Source organism: Mobula birostris, chromosome 7, assembly GCF_030028105.1.
Source record: "Mobula birostris isolate sMobBir1 chromosome 7, sMobBir1.hap1, whole genome shotgun sequence".
In the NCBI taxonomy this organism is placed as follows: Eukaryota; Metazoa; Chordata; class Chondrichthyes; order Myliobatiformes; family Myliobatidae; genus Mobula; species Mobula birostris.
In genome coordinates, this window is record NC_092376.1 from 31,614,844 (window position 1) to 31,636,680 (window position 21,837).

Here is a 21,837-nt window from a genome sequence, read left to right on the forward strand (position 1 = left end):
GAGGAAAATGTAAAATCACAGATAACCATAAGATCAAGCGTTTGTAATATATTACATAATGTCATTTAATACATATTTATGTCTATGTATTAAACATTACTTATGTATATGCATTATACATGACATATTTGATAGAGGTGTATATGATGGTAAGAGGCATAGATCGAGTGGACAGCCAGAGACTTTTCCCAGGGAGGAACTGGTTAATACAAGGGTGCATAACTTTAAGGTCCTGGCAGGAAAGTATGGGGGAGGCGGGAACTTCAGAGGTAAGTGTTTTACACAGAGAGTGGAAGGTGCATAGGACACACTGCTATGGGTGGTGGTAAAGGCAGATACATCAGGAACATTTAAGAGACTCTCAGATAGGAGCCTTCCCATATTAGGTAGGAGCTTTGCCCGACGCCGGCCCCTAGGCCTGAGTTGACGTAGTAGTAGTAGTAGATAGGAGCATAATGAAAGAAAAATGGAGGGTTGGGGAGGAAAGAGTTAGACTGATATTGGAGTAGGTTAAAAGGTCACATGACATCATAGGCTAAAGGTGCAGTACTGCTCTGTACTGTTCTATGTTGTATGATATGCTGATGGTTTAGGAATGGGTTTTCACATAAAGTGCTTCTATTAATCAGGCTGTTGATAGAACGATGCCCAATAAATGCAAGCTATGCTCAAGTTGTAGGGCCAATATCAGAAGTCAAGTCACTGTATAATTATTGCTACTCCAACAAATGATACTGACCAATGTTGGTAAGTGATTGATAGAAGATATCCTTTACATCTTCATTGGAACTATAACTGTTACGGCAGCAAAAGAAAACTTGTTATAGTACTTACAGGCATTTAAGGCCCTACCCACCAATCCTCTGGGCTTTAACGCTAATTTATACTGGTTCACATAAATATGTCTGGCTCTAAGTCTGATAACTTGTTTGTAGAAGTATTTCCCTGTATTCGTTTTTTTCTGTAGTTAAGAAGCAGAAAGATATGGGAAAAAACTGGCTGAATGTTTTTTCTGAAATAGTATTAGTCAAATGGTGATTGGTTGAAACTATATCTTCTTGATTATTTCCTGAAGTGGAATTGATGACAATATGTAAACAAAAAAGGAACCCAAAAGTTCTGTATTGTGTATTCAAACTTAACATTTTTAGGTTGATTTAGCATGGATTTTAACCCATATATTGATGCATTTAAAATGCTTTTGAAATATTGAGATTGTGAGCTAACATAGCGTCCAAACAGGGTCGGTTGAAATGGATTTTTTCAGTTGGATCTGAGCCATTTACAAATATGGATTTAATTAAGCAGATATAACACTGTGAGAAATTTGTTGAGTGATACAGTCAGAGAGGATGGGAAAAGATGGGATGAACATAAATGCTAATGGAGCAATTTACTTATTTAAACAGTTTATTTTAATTACATGTAATTAATAGTAAAATCTTTAATATTTGTTCACATTTATTAGAGTAACACCAGCGTTTATTTCAATACACAGCTTGGTCTGGTCACCCAGATTTTGTTTTAATTATCTAGCAACCTGAAAGTTAATAGCACATAGATGGAAATAATTTTACATTTCTACATTCTTGAAAATGCTCAAATGGTTTATATAATCATTTCAAGTTATTGTATTTTATTCAATCCAACAACCACAAGATGACAAGTTTAAAAAAAATTTCCAAATGATCAATCAATTCCTACTTCTGGGATGTATTATGTAGATCTCACAATGCAGGTACATGCAATTTGGGAGGAGGGATGACAACAAAGCAGGAGCTGCAGAACTTCAAATAACAGTTTTACAAACTGCAAATAATAAAGTTATAAACTCACGTGCACATAGACTCTACAATGCTTGGCAGCAGATTTTCATTGATGCTCTGATTTCCAGTGCTTTAAGGCCCATTTAAATGTTGCATTGTGAAATAAATGCTGATTTCAATTTTAGTACTTACTTGAAAGTAGCATGAAAATTATGCCTTAAACATCAAGATTTATGTTTGTTTAAAGATATAACAATAGACAAGTGCTTAATGTTGATTTCAATGTCAGAAAGATAATCCAGGACATGGTCACTTTCTGATATTAGTGTAAGGTCACTAATGCCTAGAACTGCTGATTGTAAAGCCAGATATTGGCCCAGGATGACAACATAATGACTAGTCTGTGCCAACGTGAAGCCCTGAACTATTCTGGCACCAAGCTTCACTTAAGCATAGATAGCAGTCAGTAGCCACACTGCAGGGTTGGGGAAGTGACAAAATAGCTTGGAGCCCGTTGATAAGTTGAGTCTGGGAGGGACAAGTTCAGGAATGAAACCCAGGGTATCAGACTTGAGCCAGAATTTTTCTCTCCTGCCTTTTTTGTGGAAATACAAATATAAAATTTGAAGATGTCCATGGCCATTATTTTATCAGTTTATTTAATCAATGTAGACCCATTTTTATACTGTATCTTAAGGATCTGACACATACTGCAGGCAGCCAAGTTGCCATTTCTGAAGAGCCTACCAAAAAAACTTCTTTTGATGAAAGCTGTCCTTTAATTGAAATGCAATCAAAATTAGAAAACCAATTTATTGTCAGAAAATATACAAAATGATAATCATTACATTGGGATTTTGCATTTTAGATGGAAATTCAGTTCCTTCGCGGTAAATGCTAGCCAATGATATTGTCGTAATCACCACTTCCAAATGCTGCAAAGAAATAAAGTGGTCTGATTTTCATGGTTGTGAACTTCAGAGAGTACCACAATCCTTTCCAGGTGCTCCAAAGAACGCCACTATCATGTTTTGCCGTGTAGTTTCCATGCCGATAATATTTTCCATTGAGGTTGGCTGAATGGCATCTTTGTTTTGTTTAAAAATGAAGAGATTTTTAAGAAAAGATTGCTGTCATAAAAATCATTTTAATCACATTTAGATAAATCACCAATTCTTCACATGGGATAAACCAAATTTTCACTCGCCTTTGAAAAGATTTCCTTAAAATCTATAAACTATTTCTGCTCATTCTCTAAAGCATTCAAGCCTAAAATGATTTATTCTTGCTCATTTATTTTACAGGGTTTTGCTTTACAAGAATGCCTGTAGGAAGAAGTGAGTAACACCAGGAAAGAGAAATCATGTGGATGATTTTTTCACCATGAATTAAACACTTAGCAGGCACACTGTATATTAATTAAGGATCTGCTACATCTCTCTATTCTGCTCAAAAATGCACATTATGGATAACTTCAATGATCTTCTCTGCATATGTCAATGTGATACTGGTGAAGATATTTTCTTTACCCCCGTTGCTCACAGTGAGAGGGAGCTTCCCCACTTCTGTTTTAGTTCAATGGAAATCTTTGTCCCAAAATTTAATTGTTAACTTACCACAGTGAAAAAAAAAACAAACTAACAAACTAAACTTCTATAAACCTGTTTTAACACATTTCCAAATGGAATTTCCTAACTCTTTTCAAAAGAACTCTGCAGGAAAGGAAATACAATAAATTTTCAATTAAAGCGTATGCCTGAATCAATAATGCAGGGTAGTAATGGTTCACCATTTTTTTAGCCAACACCAGTTCTTCATTAGGCAGGACCATATTCCAAACTAATCATAGCTGTGCATTTTTGCCAATAGATTCACTGGATACAAGGTATTCAGAGAAGATATGGGAAGGGAAAATTAGAGTTCTAATTAAGGAACATATTATAATGCTGGATAACAGATACCTTGAGAAATCAAGTAATAAATACTTCTGGCTGCAGGTATGAGACAAAATTGTCAGATCAGAGGGGGTATTCCAAATTCCACTATAAAGTGAGAGGGACAGGGACAAATCTGTTTAGAAATTATGGAAATTTACGAGAAATGATATATGGTGGGATTTCAAATACCCTATTACTTACTAGAATAACATTTGAAGAAAGATGTTCAATTTTTTTGGGGGGGGACTTTCTTGATCAGTAAGTTTACGACCTAAGAAGGAAGGAAATACTGCTGGCTCTGCTTCTGGGAGAAGAGTTCGGTCAAATGTTAGCTGGGGAACTGAAAGAATATAATCACTGGACCATTGGTTTGGATCTGAAGTGCCAGAGGTGTTAGTACATCAGATTCAATTGGATATGTGTTTGAAAGGAGTGGAATTTCAGCACTGGAGAGAGGGTAGGTGAGTGGATTTAATTGGATTGTATCTTCAGAGAGCTTGAATGGCTGTGATGGGCCACGTGGCCATTTTTCATGCTTTAACCATTCTGTGTGGACTATGGATGAAAAGGTTTCATTTAATAATGGAGAGAGGCAAGATAAATCTAAAGAACATCTTTTTGAATGGAAGAGGTTAACTAAAATGGGAGTTAGCATGAACTTCATGGACAGAGTAGTCTTCTTCCGTGCATGAGAAGAGACATGGTCAGGATAAATTGGAACCAAAGATCAATGGGCAAAAAATGAACAACAGGTGAACTTCAGGTAAGGGGCTAATATTCCCTTGTACTAGCTCAATGCAATAATGTGAGGAATGGCATGCAGAGCAACGTTACTCACTTTATCTCAATACATGTGACAATAATAAGCCAATTTACAAACCGAAGCATTGGCTTGCTGGATTTCCACAATAATTAAATCAACTGCAAAGTTCCCTGAACGTCAAAAGAGATGGAGAAGAAGATGAAGGAAAAAGTGATGGTGTGCTCTAAATATAGTGAACTGAGATGGGAAATGAAGAGGAAATTGAAGAAAACAGGCAGGAGTGGCAGCGAACACAAAACGGAATCCAAAAGTCTTATACAACACGTAAATAGTAATGAGCGGTGGGTCAGTTAGGAATAAACAAACAGAGCTAGGGGCAGAAAAGTGATAACTGACAATAGACTCACCATTGTTTTGAGTAAAGTGTTGCTACCTCCAAGAGGACCACAACTTTGTTGTGGTGTAGAGGCTTGTGTGTTGGATGACAGAGAGCTATGTTGGCTGGAGTCAGGATTTTATGCTTTGGCTCTTGGAGGGTCACCCATGCCAAATAGGTCAAAGGGCAGAGGCCAGACCAAGGGTGGTCCACCAGTCCTCCAGGCTCGGGGTTTCAGCTCAGGGCTAACAACCCTGACTGGTAAAATTGTTACGGAAACAGCAATGAAGTGTCTCCACCCGGAACTTGCATAACTGACAGTAGTGAAAACGGAGATACTGACATGATTAAGGAAGCCTTGAACACCACCAGAGATGGGGACGTTCAGTCCTGTCCCAAAAGCCAGTGGCATAATCGGCAGTAGAGAGAGAAACTGTGGCTAAACTCATAGCAACTGCTTTTTCTGCATATGCACTACATTAACAAGAGTTAGAATGGCCTAGATATTTTCTTTACACTCCTTGATCCCATTATAGATTTCAACCAGATTAATTCTTTCTAGGGAATAACAAGCATTATAATAACTGATACACTGTACCTGTTAAACCACCAGCCACTTTTACCTTCTTGAGCACAATTCCCCTGTAGGTATCTGTCATTATCCTGGTCTAAGGTGCTGAATTGCATCCCATTGTGAGAAGATGACCATTGTTCCTCTGGGATCAAGCCACCAGACAATGCATCTCCTGCAGTCCCAGAATACCTTGCAAATGTTAGCCTGTATTTATCCTGATTTAATGTAATAGAAGAATGTAAGAAGAAAATTACTTATTGATAATTGGCAATACAATTGTAAATAAAGTAAAAGCCAACTTTCCTCACCTCTTCATCTGAAATGTTAATTTTTTCATATGTTGTATATCTTTTTTCTCCATTCCAATCAGTGAGGTCTATCTTAATTATATACCTCCCTGCATAGAAATTAACACATAACCAAATGCCTACTGCAATGACGGTTTAACAACTTTAAAATACTTTTCATTTTGCATTATATATTTGATATTGATTGTGACACAATTAAAAGTAGCTCAAAACAATGAAGTTGAAGACAGACTTGCCTGCAGCCAAAATCTGGTATATATTTTCATTCCCAAGCCAATATTCATCGTTCTTCCCTTGAAATAATCCAAAGCCTGATTTATAGTCGTCCCAGCCTCTGCAGTGAGTACAAGTTGCAAATTTAACACAATGAACTTCAATTCTGTTAAGCACAAAGCCTACTGATATTTCTACTCATTTTGGCCTTATTTCAGTTAATTTTTATTCAATTTATAGTTTTGCTAATTTTCATTTTCCTTTGATTTATTTATAGTGATTCATTGATCATACAGTGATTTATTACTGCTGAATATTTGATTATAATGATGATATTGGTGATATTAAGATGCTTTGTAAATTAATGTTAGAATTATGATTTAGGAGCTCCATTGGAACTCTGCTTCTCTTTCCTTAGGTGTTGTCTGACCTGCTGGGTTTTCCGTATTTTCTGTTTTTAATTCAGATCTCTATCATCTGCAGTTCTTTTAATTTTCGTGAATTCTGTACAGAAATTTCTCCTCTGTTGCTGGCTCTAAGCATGCAGTATGAAGCATTACATACCCGTTGTTCTGAATATGGCTCTGTTCACTCTAAGAAATGGAGGGATGATGTAGCAGGTATTACGAATGCACAATTTGGTGCAACCGTTGGAAAATCAATTTCTATCCTGAATGCCAGTCCATGGGAAAAGGAACAAGTCATGGAGGGGTTGTCTACGGAGTTTCTGTGGGTGGAAGTTAGGAATAGGAAGGGGTCAATAACTCTACTGGGTGTTTTTTATGGACCACCTGATAGTAACAGGGACATCGAGGATTAGATAAGGAGACAGATTCTGGAAAGGAGTAATAATAACAGGGTTGTTGTGGTGGGAGATTTTAGTTTCCCAAATATTGATTGGCATCTCCCTAGAGTGATGGGTTTAGATGGGGTAGAGTTTGTTAGGTGTGTTCAGAAAGGTTTCTTGACACAATATGTAGATAAGCCTACAAGAGGAGAGGCTGTACTTGATCTGGTATTGGGAAATGAACCTGGTCAGGTGTCAGGTCTCTCAGTGGGAGAGCATTTTGGAGACAGTGATCACAATTCTATCTCCTTTACCATAGCATTGGAGAGGGATAGGAACAGACAAGTTAGGGAAACGTTTAATTGGAGTAAGGGGAACTATGAGGCAATCAGGCAGGAACTTGGAAGCATAAATTGGAAACAGATGTTCTCAGGGAAATGTACAGAAGAAATATGGCAAATGTTCAGGGGATATTTGCGTGGGGCTCTGAGTAGGTACGTTCCAATTAAACATGGAAAGGATGGTACCGTACAAGACCCGTGGTGCACAAAGGCTGTTGTAAATCTAGTCAAGAAGAGAAGAAGAGCTTATGAAAGGTTCAAAAAACTAAGTAATGATTTGAATCTAGAAGATTATAAGGCTTGCAGGAAGGAGCTTAAGAATGAAATTAGGAGAGCCAGAAGGTGCCATGAGAAGGTCTTGGCGGACAGGATTAAGGAAAACCCCAAGGCGTTCTACAAGTATGTGAAGAGCAAGAAGATAAGACGTCAGAGAATAGTACCAATCAAGTGTGACAATGGAAAAGTAGGAGATTGCTGAGCCTCTGGTAATGACCTTTGCATCATCAATGAGGACGGGAGAAGTTCTGGAGGATTGGAGGGTTGCGGATGTTGTTCCCTTATTCAAGAAAGGGAGTAGAGATATCCCAGGAAATTATAGGCCAGTGAGTCCTACTTCAGTGGTTGGTAAGTTGATGCAGAAGATCCTGAGAGGCAGGATTGATGAACATTTGGGGAGGCATAATATGATTAGGAACAGTCAGCATGGCTTTGTCAAAGGCAGGTCATGCCTTATGTGTCTGATTGAATTTTTTGAGGGTGTGACTAAGCACATTGATGAAGGTAGAGCCGTAGATGTAGTGTATATGGATTTTAGCAAGGCATTTGATAAGGTACCCCATGCAAGGCTTATTGAGAAAGTAAGGAGTAATGGGATCCAAGGGGACATTGCTTTGTGGACCCAGAACTGGCTTGCTCACAAAAGGCAAAGAGTGGTTGTAGATGGGTCATATTCTGCATGGAGGCCAGTGACCAGTGGTGTGCCTCAGGGATCTGTTCTGGGACCCCTACTCTTTGTGATTTTTATAAATGACCTGGGTGAGGATGTGGAGGGATGGGTTAGTAAATTTGCTGATGACAAAAAGGTCGGGGGTGTTGTGGATAGCGTGAAAGGCTGTCAGAGTTTACAGCGGGACATTGTTAGGATGCAAAACTGGGCTGAGAAGTGGCAGATAGAGTTCAACCCAGATAAGTGTGAGGTGGTTCATTCTGGTAGGTCAAATATGATGGCAGAATATAGTATTAATGGTAAGACTCTTGGCAGTGTGGAGGATCAGAGGGATCTTGGGGTCCGAGTCCATAGGACACTCAAAGCTGCTACGCAGGTTGACTCTGTGGTTAAGAAGGCATACGGTGCACTGGCCTTCATCAATTGTGGGATTGAGCTTTAGAGCCGAGAGGTAATGTTGCGGCTATATAGGACCCTGGTCAGACCCTACGAAGTACTGTGCTCAGTTCTGGTCGCCTCACTACAGGAAGGACGTGGAAATCATAGAAAGGGTGCAGAGGAGATTTACAAGGATGTTGCCTGGATTGGGGAGCATGCCTTATGAGAATAGGTTGAGTGAACTCGGCCTTTTCTCCTTGGAGCGACGGAGGATGAGAGGCATTGATCATGTGGATAGTCAGAGGCCTTTTCCCAGGGCTGAAATGGCTAGCATGAGAGGGCACAGTTTTAAGGTGCTTAGAGGTAGGTACAGAGTAGGTGTCAGGGGTAGGTTTTTTACACTGAGAGTGGTGAGGCGTGGAATGGGCTGCTGGCGGTGGTGGTGGAGGCGGAAACGATAGAGTCTTTTAAGAGACTCCTGGATGGCTACATAGAACTTAGAGAAATAGAGGGCTATGGGTAAAGCCTAGGTAGTTCTAAGGTAGGGACATGTTCAGCACGGCTTTGTGGGCTGAAGGGCCTGTATTATGCTCTATATTTTCTATGTTTCTATGTTACTATTATTCAATGCATTGTGAATGTCAGCTGACATTTGTACCTAACTTTGTACACACAATTTTATTCTTTTCTGGGACTAAGTGTTGGGAGCGGGATACAGTCAGCAGCTGATTATATCGTGGCACTTAGTACAGCTAAGTAACGATGAATTTCTCAGGTTTACTTAAGTTTAGTTAGCAGCATATTGCTCCCCTTAAATCACTGAGGACAGGGTGTGAGAACTAGAGGATTATTGGGTAACAAATGGAACCAATTGTATTTAAGCATTTAAATAAGGCTAAGTCCGGGACTTTTATATAAGCACTGTCAAACTGGTTCGATTGGGAATGCCAAATCTGAAGAAGTGGAGAAATGTGGCCTTATTAAGAGTGGCCACCTCTCTGTCCAGGTACCGGATCTAAGTCTACACTGATTTCTATGGGGATTAGGTCGACAATTTTCCTTTTGTGAAAGGATTTACATTTTTATGCCTATAATCATTCATAAGTACGTTAACATGTTTTAGTTGAGTTATTTTCCCTCATCTTTAATAACCTTTTAGCTAGCAAAGTTGTCAAAGATTTTAGGACATTTAAGGTGATGGTGGGGGCCCTGAGGTATTTGAGGCCACACTGATTGAAACCAGAAACCTTTGCACCAGCATGGTTGTCCCTTGACATCTGAATCTAGTAAGTGCAGGCATTGAACATGGGCAAAGTAACCATACCAGCAAGATCACTTATAGTTAGCTGACAAATCTGTGTTAAGATAAATGACAGTGTTTAGTGTGTTGTCTTGTGAACTTAGAACAGTACAGCACAATACGTGCACCTCAGCCTATGATTTAGTCTACTTCACGTTCAATCTAACCCCTCCCTCCCACATAGCCCATAACCTTCCATGCGCCCATCTAAAAGACTCTTAAATGTCCCTAATGTAACAGCCTTTAGCACCACCTCTGGCAGTGCATTCCCGGCATCCACCACTCTTAGTATAAAAAACTTGCCTCTGTGACATATCCCCTAAACTTTCCTTCACTCACCTTAGAAGGATGTCCTCTGGGGTGAGGCATAGCAGCCAAGAGAAAAAGGCACTGGCTGTCCACACTCTGTACACCTCTTATCATCGAAAACAGCTCTATCAAGTCACCTCTCATCCTCCTTCACTCCAAAGAGAAAAACCCGAGCTTGCCCATACTGCAGCTGACATATTAACGCTTGTTTGTAAAATAGCAGAGTTTATTTTGGAAGTCTTTATAAACGGAACCTTCTCATTCTACCACACAATTCTGAAGTTAGGGAGGACAGAACATAAAAAAGGACGTTTACGTGTATTGGATGAGCAGCACTAATGATTATGTTCCAGACAACATTCAAAATAAATATAGAAACACTTCAAAATAACAGACATGTGAGGCAGGATCATCTTTTAAATGATGTATCTTACAACAACAAAACCGCTCTGTTGAAACATAGGTGAGCTCTTCACAAAACTAGAGAGGTAAAAGGAAAAATGAGAATATTAGAAGAATCACTTATCGGATCACTATAGTTAAACCAGTTTAATTACCTATTAAAATTTACTTTGCCGTTGCTGCGACGTTGAATGACGGTCCATCCACCCCCTTCCGACATATCACAATATGCAAGAATTGGTTCAGCACCAGACTTCGGCTGAATTTTGTAATATCCACTTGTGGTACTGCCACTGTTGTATACCTCAGAGCAATCTGCTCAAAGTAGAACTTGCAGTTAGTATATTTAACTCATGGTGAAGCAGGAATCATTTATTTCAAAACAACTTTCAAAGTAAAAATTTCTGAAGAAGACGTGGTGGCTGCAGCAATATGTTATCCCAAAGAAGCAACAGGATGCGGGACTCCATCGCACTTTCTTTGAACTAATATTGTTTCTGTCAGAAATAAACCCAGAAAGAAGTTGCACAGAGATTCAGCAAGAAAATTACAGCACTGTTTCTGTTCCATTGTGAATCCCAATAGTTCAATTTAATGAAGTACAATGTTAAGGTGAACACCTGAAAATTAGGAAATATTTGCAGGTGATTGAGCATTATTGCCTGGGTCTAGAACTGCGCCCAATGTATTGGCAATGTCCATATTTTACTTTCACTCCTGACACAAAACTGGCAGTTTCTACTTTTGCTCAGCCAGTTATCATGTTAACTTGGAAATACTATGTTGCCCTTTCTTCAAGAGCTGTGGGGTCAAGCTCCTGGAAAATCTGAATGATTCTTCAGCACCCTAAATAGCAGCATTTAAAAAAGCCACAGAGAAAATCTGCAAGGACACTTAATTTTTCAGTTTAACATTTTTGGGTTGGGTGAGGACCTGAGTAATAGGGAAAGGCTGAATAGGTTAAGAGAATTGTGGAGGGGTGGGTGGGGGGGAGATTTCATAGAGGTATACAAAATTATGATGGGTATAGAAAGGGTTAATTATTGTAGTTGTGTCGTTTTAGAGGGGGTTAAGTTGCAGCTGTTTTAACACCTTTGTTACACTGCAGGCTGCTGGTGGGACATGTGTGCTAACTCTTTGTACACCTCCCTTTCCAGCCCTAACTGAGTTGTGAACAGGCTCAGCAACTAACCTGCCTGAATTCAAAGACTGAACCAGGTCGCAATGTGGTGTCCAACTGGCCCTGCACGCACTGGTTAGAGGGCCTTTCTCATTGGCTGTGAGTTCATCAAATGCCAATTATTTAGTGCCAGTGATTGGCTGCCATTCACCATTCCTCTTTCAATGATTCTACTATGTAAATAAAGGACTGACAAGAGAATTGTGAACAGTCTTGTGACATCCATGGAGAAAAAAAAGTTAATGGTTCAAGTCAATGACCCTTCATCATGTTAATTCTGTTTGTCTCTTCACGGATGCTGCCTAACCTGCTGAGTATCCTTGCCATTTTCTGCTTTTATTTCATCTTTCCCACATCTGCATTTTTTTTTGCTTTTCAATTGCAAATAGTTTTGTTGAACAAGAAGATGCAAAGCTTGGTCACCGGTTTTAGAGAATCATTCAGATCTGGAGTCATAGAGCACCACAGCACAGAAGCTGCCACTTCAGACATCTAGCAGTGTGAGTGCCAAACTGTTATTCTGCCTAGTCCCATCAGCCAAGCCCGGACCACAGCCCTCCATACCCCTCCCCTCCCCTCCCCTCTCATCCATGCATTTATCCAAACGTCTCTCAGATGGTGAAATTGAACCCACATCCACCACTTCCACTGTTAGCTCATCCCACACTCGCAGCACCCTCTGACTGATGTTCCTCGTCAGGCCCCTCTTAAATATTTCACCTTTCACTCTTAGCCTCTGGCCTCTAGTTCTATCTCACCAAAGCTCAGTGGAAAAGTCTGCTTTCATTAAACTTTTCTATATTCATCATAATTTTGTATACCTCTATCAAATCTCCCCCCATTCTCCTAAGCTCCAGGAAATAAATTCCTAACCTATTCAGCCTGTCGCTATTACTCAGGTCCTCAAATCCCAGCAACATCCTTGTAAGCTTGCTCTGTACTTTTTCAAATTATGAAAGTGCTTACTAATCATTTCCACATTTCCCCTCATAGCCTGGAAAAGATTCACTTTTAAAAAATGCAGCTTCTCTTCAAAGTCCATTTGAAATTTACCACCTCATCTGCTCTCACCATTTTTCATCCAATGGACAACCAAAGTTTTGTCACTGATTGTTACAATCAATAGATTTAAAAGCACAAATCCAGCAGACTAGTCATCACTGGTGGAACTCCAAAAATGTTCTGTTTCTATCAAGGAATGCTAGAAAAATCTGGAAGTAGCTGAACTTCCTGAACATTTCTTTACCAACCTCTGCCTTGCCCCTGGTTCTAGTTGACAATGAGTGAGAGATTCATAACAAAGGGACAGATATTTAAATTTAAAAGGAAAAGAGGCAGGACACTTTCATTGTTAAGCACCAGTTTTATCACTGGAGTTAATTACTGAAGCAGTGAATTAATTGGACAGGTAGCTGAGAGAAAATCGAACAAAAGTAAATGGAAATGGAGTGGGAATATGTATTGGACTACTGCTAACAAATGGATAAACCCTATTGTTAACTGGTTTGATATCTCTGTTACATATTGACAAATCATGCATATAAATGCACAGACCCTTGGATTACTACACTGAGTTCTCATTGTTAGTGGACTTTCAATGCCACCTAAAGGCTGATGGAAGATTTGAGTAATTGTTACTGAGCACCCAGAGGAGGTTCACAATAATGATAATGGGAATGAAAGGGTTAACAAATAAAGAGCTTTTGATGGTTCTGGGGTCTGTACTGACTGGAAATTAGAAGAATGAAAGAGGATCTCATTGAAACTTATTGAATACTGAAAGGCAGTGGGGAATTTTTAGACGGAGCATATCAACCACTCAAATTGGTTGCATTTGTTTTTCAATGACTCTGTAAATGTTTGAAGGTTTGCAAAAGCCTTTGGGAAATTGTGTGACAGTTGCTGAAAGAGCCTGTCCTGGGGCTTTGTGATCTTTGCATGATTTCTTAGAAGTTTGCCCTGGGAATACAGCACAAATGGGGGAGTTAGGCTGAGCAGAAGACAAAAGCAAGAAGTAAGAGTGCTCCTGTTGATAATACTTAGTGAAGAATCCAGTTTATCTAATATCCTTAACCATTAACCTTAAATGGAAAAATCATAGAATCATAGAAAGGTACAGCATGGAAACAGGCCCTTCGGCCCATCTAGTCTTCCCAAAACCATTTAGACTGCCTCCTCCCATCAACCCACACCTGGACCATAGCCCTTCATACCTCTGTTATCCATGTACCTGTCCAAACTTTTCTTAAACATTGAAATTGAGCTCTCATGCACCACTTGTGCTGGCAGCTCATTCCACACTCTCACGACCCTCTGAGTGAAGAAGTTTCCCCTCATGTTCCCCTTAAACTTCTCACCTTTCACCCTTAACCCATGACCTCTGGTTGTGGTCCTGCCCAACCTTGGTGGAAAAAGCCTGCTTGCATTTATCCTATTTATACCCCTCATCATTTGGTATACCACTATCAAATCTCCTCTCAATCTTCCACATTCTAAAGGTACAGTCCTAACCTATTTAATTTTTCCTTATGACTCCATTATAAGGATGTGTTAAGATCCCCTGCTAATGGCTAGCATTAAGAAAACAAAGCCCTTTCATCTGTCATAGTAAGCATATTTATTTTGAAATGTATACATTACCATGGTGATATATAGTTTGATTAGGTGTAATGGAGTGTGATGTGTTTGCTTGTTCCTCCTTCCTTGTTTTAGTGCTTTCCTTTATCCTGTAGCTATTATATTCCTTCATATATTTCAGCCGCCAACTTCCAATCAGGAACTGATTCTGCAAACGTTGTAACTGATGGCGGAGTTTGGAGATATCGACCTTGCACATTTCACTTTCCTGTTAAAGAGAGTAGTATAATCTTGGATTAGAGTTTGGTAATAAACTGAAAGAACTTGTCATGCATCCAGGGAGCAATATTGACAGCTGTTACTTTGTGACATAATCAAAATTAAAGTAAGAGAGGAAAGAGTGAAATCTACTGGGGTAAAGAGGAATGCAGGAATGCACTGAGCTCATGTAGATCATTATAACAGTATGTTATTTGCTTCTGTTAAATAATCTCTTACCGTTCCTTACACCAATTCATCATCTATGGAACCATTTAGTAAATCTTTTTTCACCATCATTAGAATGTTTTCATCTTTTTTGGGATGCAATCATCAGATTTGGACACAACGCATTGTCACTTAACCGGTGGTTTATGTGTTTTAAATACTGTGATTTATCTCATGAATGCTGCTTAGATGTTGCAAAAACAACCCCCTCCCACCTCCCCCCACTACTCTTACATACAGACAACCTCTAACCCCAGAACAGGTTGCCTCCATTCCTTGGCCTCAGTCTCTGAGACTTGCAGATATCGGATCTCCAACCTCCAGTCTTTGCCTAGATTCACAGACTCAACCTTTGTTCCTCTATCTCCAGACTCAGTGTCTTCGATCTTCACCCTTTTGGGCTTTCTGCCTCTGAACTCGCCAAGCCCTGGACTTTGACATTTGGTTTTGTCCTCTGGACTTGGCCGGCCTCTAAGTATCGACCCCAGGACTCGGCAGACATGGGTTTGACCTTTGAGTCTGTAATGTTGCATCAGGTTCACGGATCCAACAAATGAGACAGGAAATGCCCTGACTTTGAATAGGTAAATTAATCATTTATTTACGAACAGTAAAAATTCAACCAAACATTCATCTGTCCCAAGTTACAGACACTACAAAGCTGAATATTCAACAAACATACGTAATTCAACAAACATATTTAGTTAAGAGTGTGCACAGGGCATACTTTCCCAATGGTCTTGCCTTAAGCAAAGGAAGAGAAGTGCAAGCCCCTTCCACGTGCTACTTTATATACCCAGGATATTTGAAACTGGACACCATCCAATGGGAAAAGCAGCTGCAGTTTCTAAACTAACCAGTCATGATGGAAGCAACTTTCAATAATCAGAATAAGGCACGCCTCCACAGGACAGGGTCTCAATTGACCCAGATACTGGGATTGCTGACCTTTGACCATGGAGCAATTCAAGCCTCGACCTCTGGAGTGTGTAGATCTCCAATCTAGTGGGGGCGGGAGGTGGGCAGGGGGGATCACTCCCACCCGCATGGACATCCTACTTGGAATTTGCTGACATCTGGGATTGCTGATCTTCGACCACGATGAAGCTAATGATGCACGCTGGAGAAGTAACTTCACAGTGAACCCACAACAACCATCCTTCCGCCATCGTCCCCTTCTGCTAGTGCAGTAACTTAACTTCAACACCACTATACCCTGCTGTCAACTTCTATCTAGTTTCATACCGTTTTGTTCAGATGTCAACAAAATAAACTTTACACTAAGAAAATAAAACAGCAGGGCTCTGAAACAGGGTTACCAGCCTCTAAACCTGGAGGAAATAGAGGTCAGGAAGGAGATTATGTCTTTGATATAATATCTACGATTTTCCTTCAGTCCACTCTTAGATCCAGGATAGAAACCTGGTCCAGGTCTTGAACCAACAAACTATGGCCATGGGCACTGGTTGGTATTCTTGACCAGCCAAGTAACATAGTTGAAGATGAAGCCTCAAGAACAGTCAAATATTCCTCAAAGGGAGGAAGCCTACCAAACTTCTAAATATTGATTTCTCCTTCTGGTAAAAAAAAAATTCCCTCCCTGTTCTTCCATTCTCCACTCTGGCCTCTTACCTCTCCTCACCTGCCTATCACTTCCCCCTGGATCCCCTCCTCTTCTCTTTCTCCTATGGTCCACACTTCTTCCCTATCAGATTCCTTCCTCTCCAGCCCTTTACCTTTCCTACCCTCTGGGCTTCACCTTTCACCTTCCAGCTATCCTCTGTCCCCTCCCCCTATCTATTTTCTCTTGGTTCCTTCCCCTTCCTTTCCAGTCCTGACGAAGGGTCACGGTCTGATACATCGACTGCTTACTGGCCCTATAAGGGTGGACGACCCAAGAAAGAAAAGAATGGCAGCACAATCACCAACCCCCAAATCCACACCCGCCCCCCCACACACAAAAAAATGAACAAAAATGGATCAGGCACATCGATCCCCAAATCCCCCTTCCCCCCACACGAAAAATGAGAAAGACTGGGTGAAAAAACAAAGAATACAAAAAAACTATAAGACTGAAAAGGAGTCCACAGTCTAAGTCCACATCCAAAATGCAGAAAACCTGGGAAACATTCTCCTTCTCCGTAGCAGAACAATCTCATCAGTAATAAAAAAGGCAGTCTCCCCTCTCCATAGCAGAGTGATCTCACCAGTGCTAAAAAGATAGTCTCTCCTCTCTGATAGCAGAGTGATCCCCCAGTGAGAAAAAGGCAGTCTCCCTTCTTAGGCAGCAGGGCGGTCCCCCAGAGATAAAAAGGCAGGCAGTTAGCATTTCAAACTTCCTCATCCCTTTAATCGGTGGAATGGAGTCGAACGTCATCTTGCAGTCTTCTCACCACGAGGTTCCTGTATGTTGCCTCTGCCTCCCTGAATCCCATCAGAGACTGCAGAGTGCCAAAATACCCAAACAATCTCCAAACTGCAATTCACAGGCTCCAACAGCTCCAGAATCACATCAAGATGAAAATCAAATGTAAAAGACATGAAAGAAGTGAAATACGTGCTTTCATAATCTATCCAGAAGATGTCGACTGAAGGAGTGTTGTACGCAGGTGCCATCTTATTCACTATCTAAGGCACAAATCTGGCTTAGGAAGGATCTATCGTGTCTGTCTGGATGATTGTATTTGTAACAACCCTCAAGAATGTTAATAGCATAGAGGACAAAGCATTCTTAGCCTCCACAACCGCACAACACTGCTCTTCACACCATCAAGGCAACATTGCTGCAATTTGTATCATCTATAGGCTGGTGGCGCAGTGACATCGGCACCGGACTCTGCAGCAAAGGTTCCCGAGTTCGAATCCAGTCGGGCCGCTCCCAGGCACATTTCCCATCCATGCCAGGTTGAGTGTCAAGCTCGCAACTTGGTCTTGTAAAAACAAAACTGCGCTGTGAGAAGGACGTGGGAGACCACTCACAGAATCTTTTCCCCAAGACCACCACTTGAAAAGTAGTCACCGAGGCTCTGGCAGAGTATGGCACACACACAAAAAAATAGGACTTGGAGCAACTTGCCAAGGTTTCTTCATCCAAATCTTTCAACCCTGAACCTCCTTCGCTAAAGAGGAAAAGTTTGCGAGTGTGTGAAGAAAACCATCACTTCCCCTCAGTGTTACCTTCTGGATGAAATACCATTTAGATTTGGAAATATATCCTATCATGCTTTGCTAATGAGTGTTGATTCTATTGTATTTCTCTGTTCTACTGTGAATGCCCGCAAGAAAATGAATCTCGAGGTAGTATATGGTGTCATATGTGTACTTTATTAATACATTTACTTTGAACTTTAAATGTTATGATTGTAGATACACCTGTGGGTCTAATGCTTCTGAAACCCCCTGATTTCCTTGGCTTTGTCGAATCACAGTCCCCCTCCAGGTCATTGAAAACAGAACAGACTGCTCTTATGGAACTGCTAAATGAAATACATGCACCATAACAGTAAAAATACAAACCAGGACATTAAACTACCAATGCTACTCTAAAAAAAATCTTTCCATTTTAAGGGCAGCCAAAGATTGGCAATGAACCTTAGCCTTACCTGCAATGCTGACATCCTGAGAACCGTTGTTTTAAAGTCAAAAGTGGCATAATGCAAATTAATTTACAATCCCTTTCATGTGGAAGCAGAGAAGGCATTTTTTAATAAAACATCGTGTTGTAGCTGGACACACTCACCAAGCTTCGGTGACTTGCTAAAATTTGATCCAACAAAAGTAGAAAAACCAGCAGCATCTTGACATCTGGTGGCAAAGTCCTAGAAAGAAATATACTTTAATCTTAAAAAGGCACTTGTGTCACTGAAGGATCACGGGTGACCAGGCCTTCTAGACCATGTGTAGATTGTCAACTTGCTGTCTGAGCATAAAACTAGTGCTGTCAGCCCCATCCCACAGGAACTACCAAACCCCTCTGTACATTCAGTGGAAGGATAACCTTCTTCTACAATGGCTCTGCTTGATTTACACCTCGGTATCAGGGTGAAGATTTACACTGCTGATAAGTGTTTGCAGGGGGAGAACTCAAATGTGTTCGGAGATGAGAGATATTGTTCAATCTCATATCCTGCCACTGGACCTGTGCAATACTGTACTTAATCTGAACATCATGTAAAACCCTGTAAGGAGTTTGTATGTTCTCCCTGTGACCACGTGGGTTTCCTCCAGGTGCTCCGGTTTCCAAAGACATACTGGTTGGTAGGTTAATTGGTCATTGTAAATTGTAAAGCAGCTGATACAATGGTCCAAGCTTCCAATCTGCGCCTTGTAAGGCATGAAAATGCCCGACACAGGCCTCTCATGGTCTGAGTCGACGTTCCCTCCCCCCTCCGTAAATTGTAGCATAATTAGGCTAGGGTTAAATCGGGGGTTGCTGGGTGGCACGCCTCAAAGGGCCTACTCCAGGATATATCTCCAAAAATAAATAAGTATGTACAATAGAAGAGATGCTCCTTAAATAGATTGAAAATCGATTGAGCTGGACAGGCAATATAGAGGCTGTCAGTTCAAGATCCTTCATAGCGTAGATTGGAACTGAAACCAATACATTTAGACGCTAACAATATAAAATTATCATGAAATTCATTGTAAAATCCACTGTAAAATGTTGTATGTTTCAACTTTCATGATATTTTTGAAGGAGTTTTTTTAATAAGTGTGGTATTGGAGAACACCATATGCCGATGCAAATATTTTCATGTTCATTTTACTAAAAACTTTACTTGAAGCAATAAAATTTTTAAAATTAGCAGATTTTCAATGGGTTTACTTTGTTGTTTTCATTGCTGACCTAAAGCTTGTAGGAGGATGCTAAACACACGATATTTGCTTTCCAAACATTCAGATCTACAAAAGGAGGGAGCAGCTGATATAATGGTCCAAGCTGCACACCAATCTTTGGAGTAGCTGGTTCAGTTTATTTCATAATTGTCACCAATTTGCAAACAGGTATACCGAAGCATAAATCCAACACTGAGCTCAACTGAATGTAAAAATGATGATACCATAGTGTAAGTAATAACCAGGTCCTTCCATTTCAGAAGTCCTGAACAATGACAGAACAACAATTTGTAGGGGTAGTACAGTACAGGGTACCTTCTGTCACTCCTGCACTTAAAAAGAATGTGGTTCAGAACAATGCAGGAAATTCATTCTGGTTATTCAAAATTTAGTATGAAATGCGAACTTCACGTTTTGCTACAGTTACATACCAGAGAACTGAAATTTACAAGCGGTTAAAAATATATTCTATTTGCTATGAGCAATATAATGAGAGAAATGTTTCCATTGTTTTGATCAGTTTTTATCTGGAGAGGGAGAGGGCGAGGGAGAGAGGGAGAATTTTTAAATTGCAATTAACATTAACAATTTTATCCAGAAATTATCTTCTGGCATTGACAGAAAGAAAACAATCTTAGTTGTATTTATTGCATCATATAACAAAGGCAAAGTGGATGTTTGTTCATGCTGACTTTCTGATCAAATGGCTGGCAAACCAACCAAAATTTCTTCCCTATCCTTTCCCCACCTCTTAAGAAGTTAAATACTTCAATGGAAATCCGAACTTAATTGGTTTTGCAAGTGTCTGTTTTTAATTAGGCACCATTGGGATAAGATACAAATTCCCTTTATCTTTTAAATTTTGGAGTGAAACTCCTTTCTTTGGTTGATATTATTTTTTAAAGTATTTAGTTATGGAGCACACTAGCGGAACTAGCAGAAATTAGTTATGGAGCACACCAGTAGAAATTCCTTGAAGCTGCTTTGTGTAAACATCTATTGGCATTTACAAAAGAATCTGTTTTTAATTCCTCTCTATCTAGCACGATCTATAGAGACAGAAAGCCATTGCAGCTGTTCAAATAATTAATGTTTCTTGCAGTTATGCGATTTCTGTTGTTGAATATTTTCTACTTATCACTACGTTTGCACTTCAGAAATGCGAGATAGTATTTAGATACATTATAATTAAGTGAGTCACTTGAAGAAGCTAGAGAACTAGGGTGTGGGAGTCTTGGAAAGCAAAATTATTTGTCTGTTAAAGGGACTTTGAATACTTGTTACTTTTGACAAAAAAGTCCATAGATCTATTTCACAAACTATTTTGCAATTCACTGCCCAACTTTTCAAAAGATAACAAGTCTTAACATGAGATTTAATTGTGTTTTGGCAAAAGGAAATTATAATTCTACAGTAACGTTATGTAAGTGCACTAATTATGAAAGTCGACTGTTGAAGAACCTAACAGATCTAGAGATAATCCTTCAGGAAAGGAAAGCTGAGGCCACAACCAGGGCTGTCTTACATACTAGTCCCGTTTGAAGTTAGACAGAACTAGAACTGAATCTAAAACAAAATTGGTAAAGGTAAGAAGTATGCTGTCTTGCTATTGATGTTAATAAACTCTTTTGAGTATATGAACTAGCATTATATAAAACACTGTGATTTATATATTATGAGAAACATTTAGCAAATACAAAAAAGCAAATCTTTCAACATTAACCTAATTTAGTTAGTTTTCGTAAGCACATTGAAATACCACTTTATAAGCAATCAATTAAAAAAACATGAGTGCCAGTTATTAAACAAACAGAAACTTGTCTAGTACTTAACTCATAAATGTATTGAATTTAGCAGTTAGTTTAATACAAAGAACAATTTTTTTATTGAGCACATTACTTCTTAATTGAACGAAAATCATTCCTAATATACTGAAATTTCTTTCAAAATGTATTACAAAACCATGAAAAAGCATTGGTAAAGCATGTTTTAAAATATCAGAAAAAAAATCAGTGTGCATTTCAATTACCTGGCACCACTTAACATTAGGATTGAATCATACAAGTTGCGCAGCATTAAGAAAAACAAAACTCACCTAAATCGTGTTAGATATTCTCATGGTTTAGTCTGTACTTGAAGAGTTGAGCGATTAAGAATGGAGTAAAGTTGTTGATGAGTACCCAGATGGTTTAAATTAAAGTCCCTAGAGTGTGTTATTTCATCATATCCCTATTATGGCAATCTTTCCCACATTATGCTATAATGATGAAGCCCTCTAAATATGTAGTATTTTGCAAATTAAGGCATACTATTATACCTCATGCAAAAGCTTATATTTACAGATCCACAGCTTCA

General features: G+C 39.6%; 1 protein-coding gene across 2 annotated transcripts; it reads right to left on the reverse strand.

Moving 5' to 3' along the window:
- Nucleotides 1-1,408: 1,408 nt before the first annotated feature.
- On the reverse strand, nt 1,409-21,661 carry fgl1b (fibrinogen like 1B). Of its 2 annotated transcripts, none has more exons than XM_072264272.1 (8): nt 21,578-21,661; nt 18,383-18,461; nt 14,221-14,425; nt 10,556-10,715; nt 5,961-6,058; nt 5,725-5,813; nt 5,466-5,631; nt 1,409-2,853 (listed from the first exon to the last, which is right to left on the reverse strand). In XM_072264272.1, the coding sequence occupies exons 2-8, from the start codon at nt 18,437-18,439 to the stop codon at nt 2,744-2,746; spliced, it is 885 nt and encodes a 294-aa protein (XP_072120373.1). In that variant the 5' UTR covers nt 18,440-18,461; nt 21,578-21,661; the 3' UTR covers nt 1,409-2,743. The 2 variants fall into 2 exon arrangements, with proteins under 2 accessions (XP_072120373.1, XP_072120372.1); XM_072264271.1 differs by having other exon boundaries at nt 5,441-5,631.
- Between the last annotated feature and the right edge of the window lie 176 nt (nt 21,662-21,837).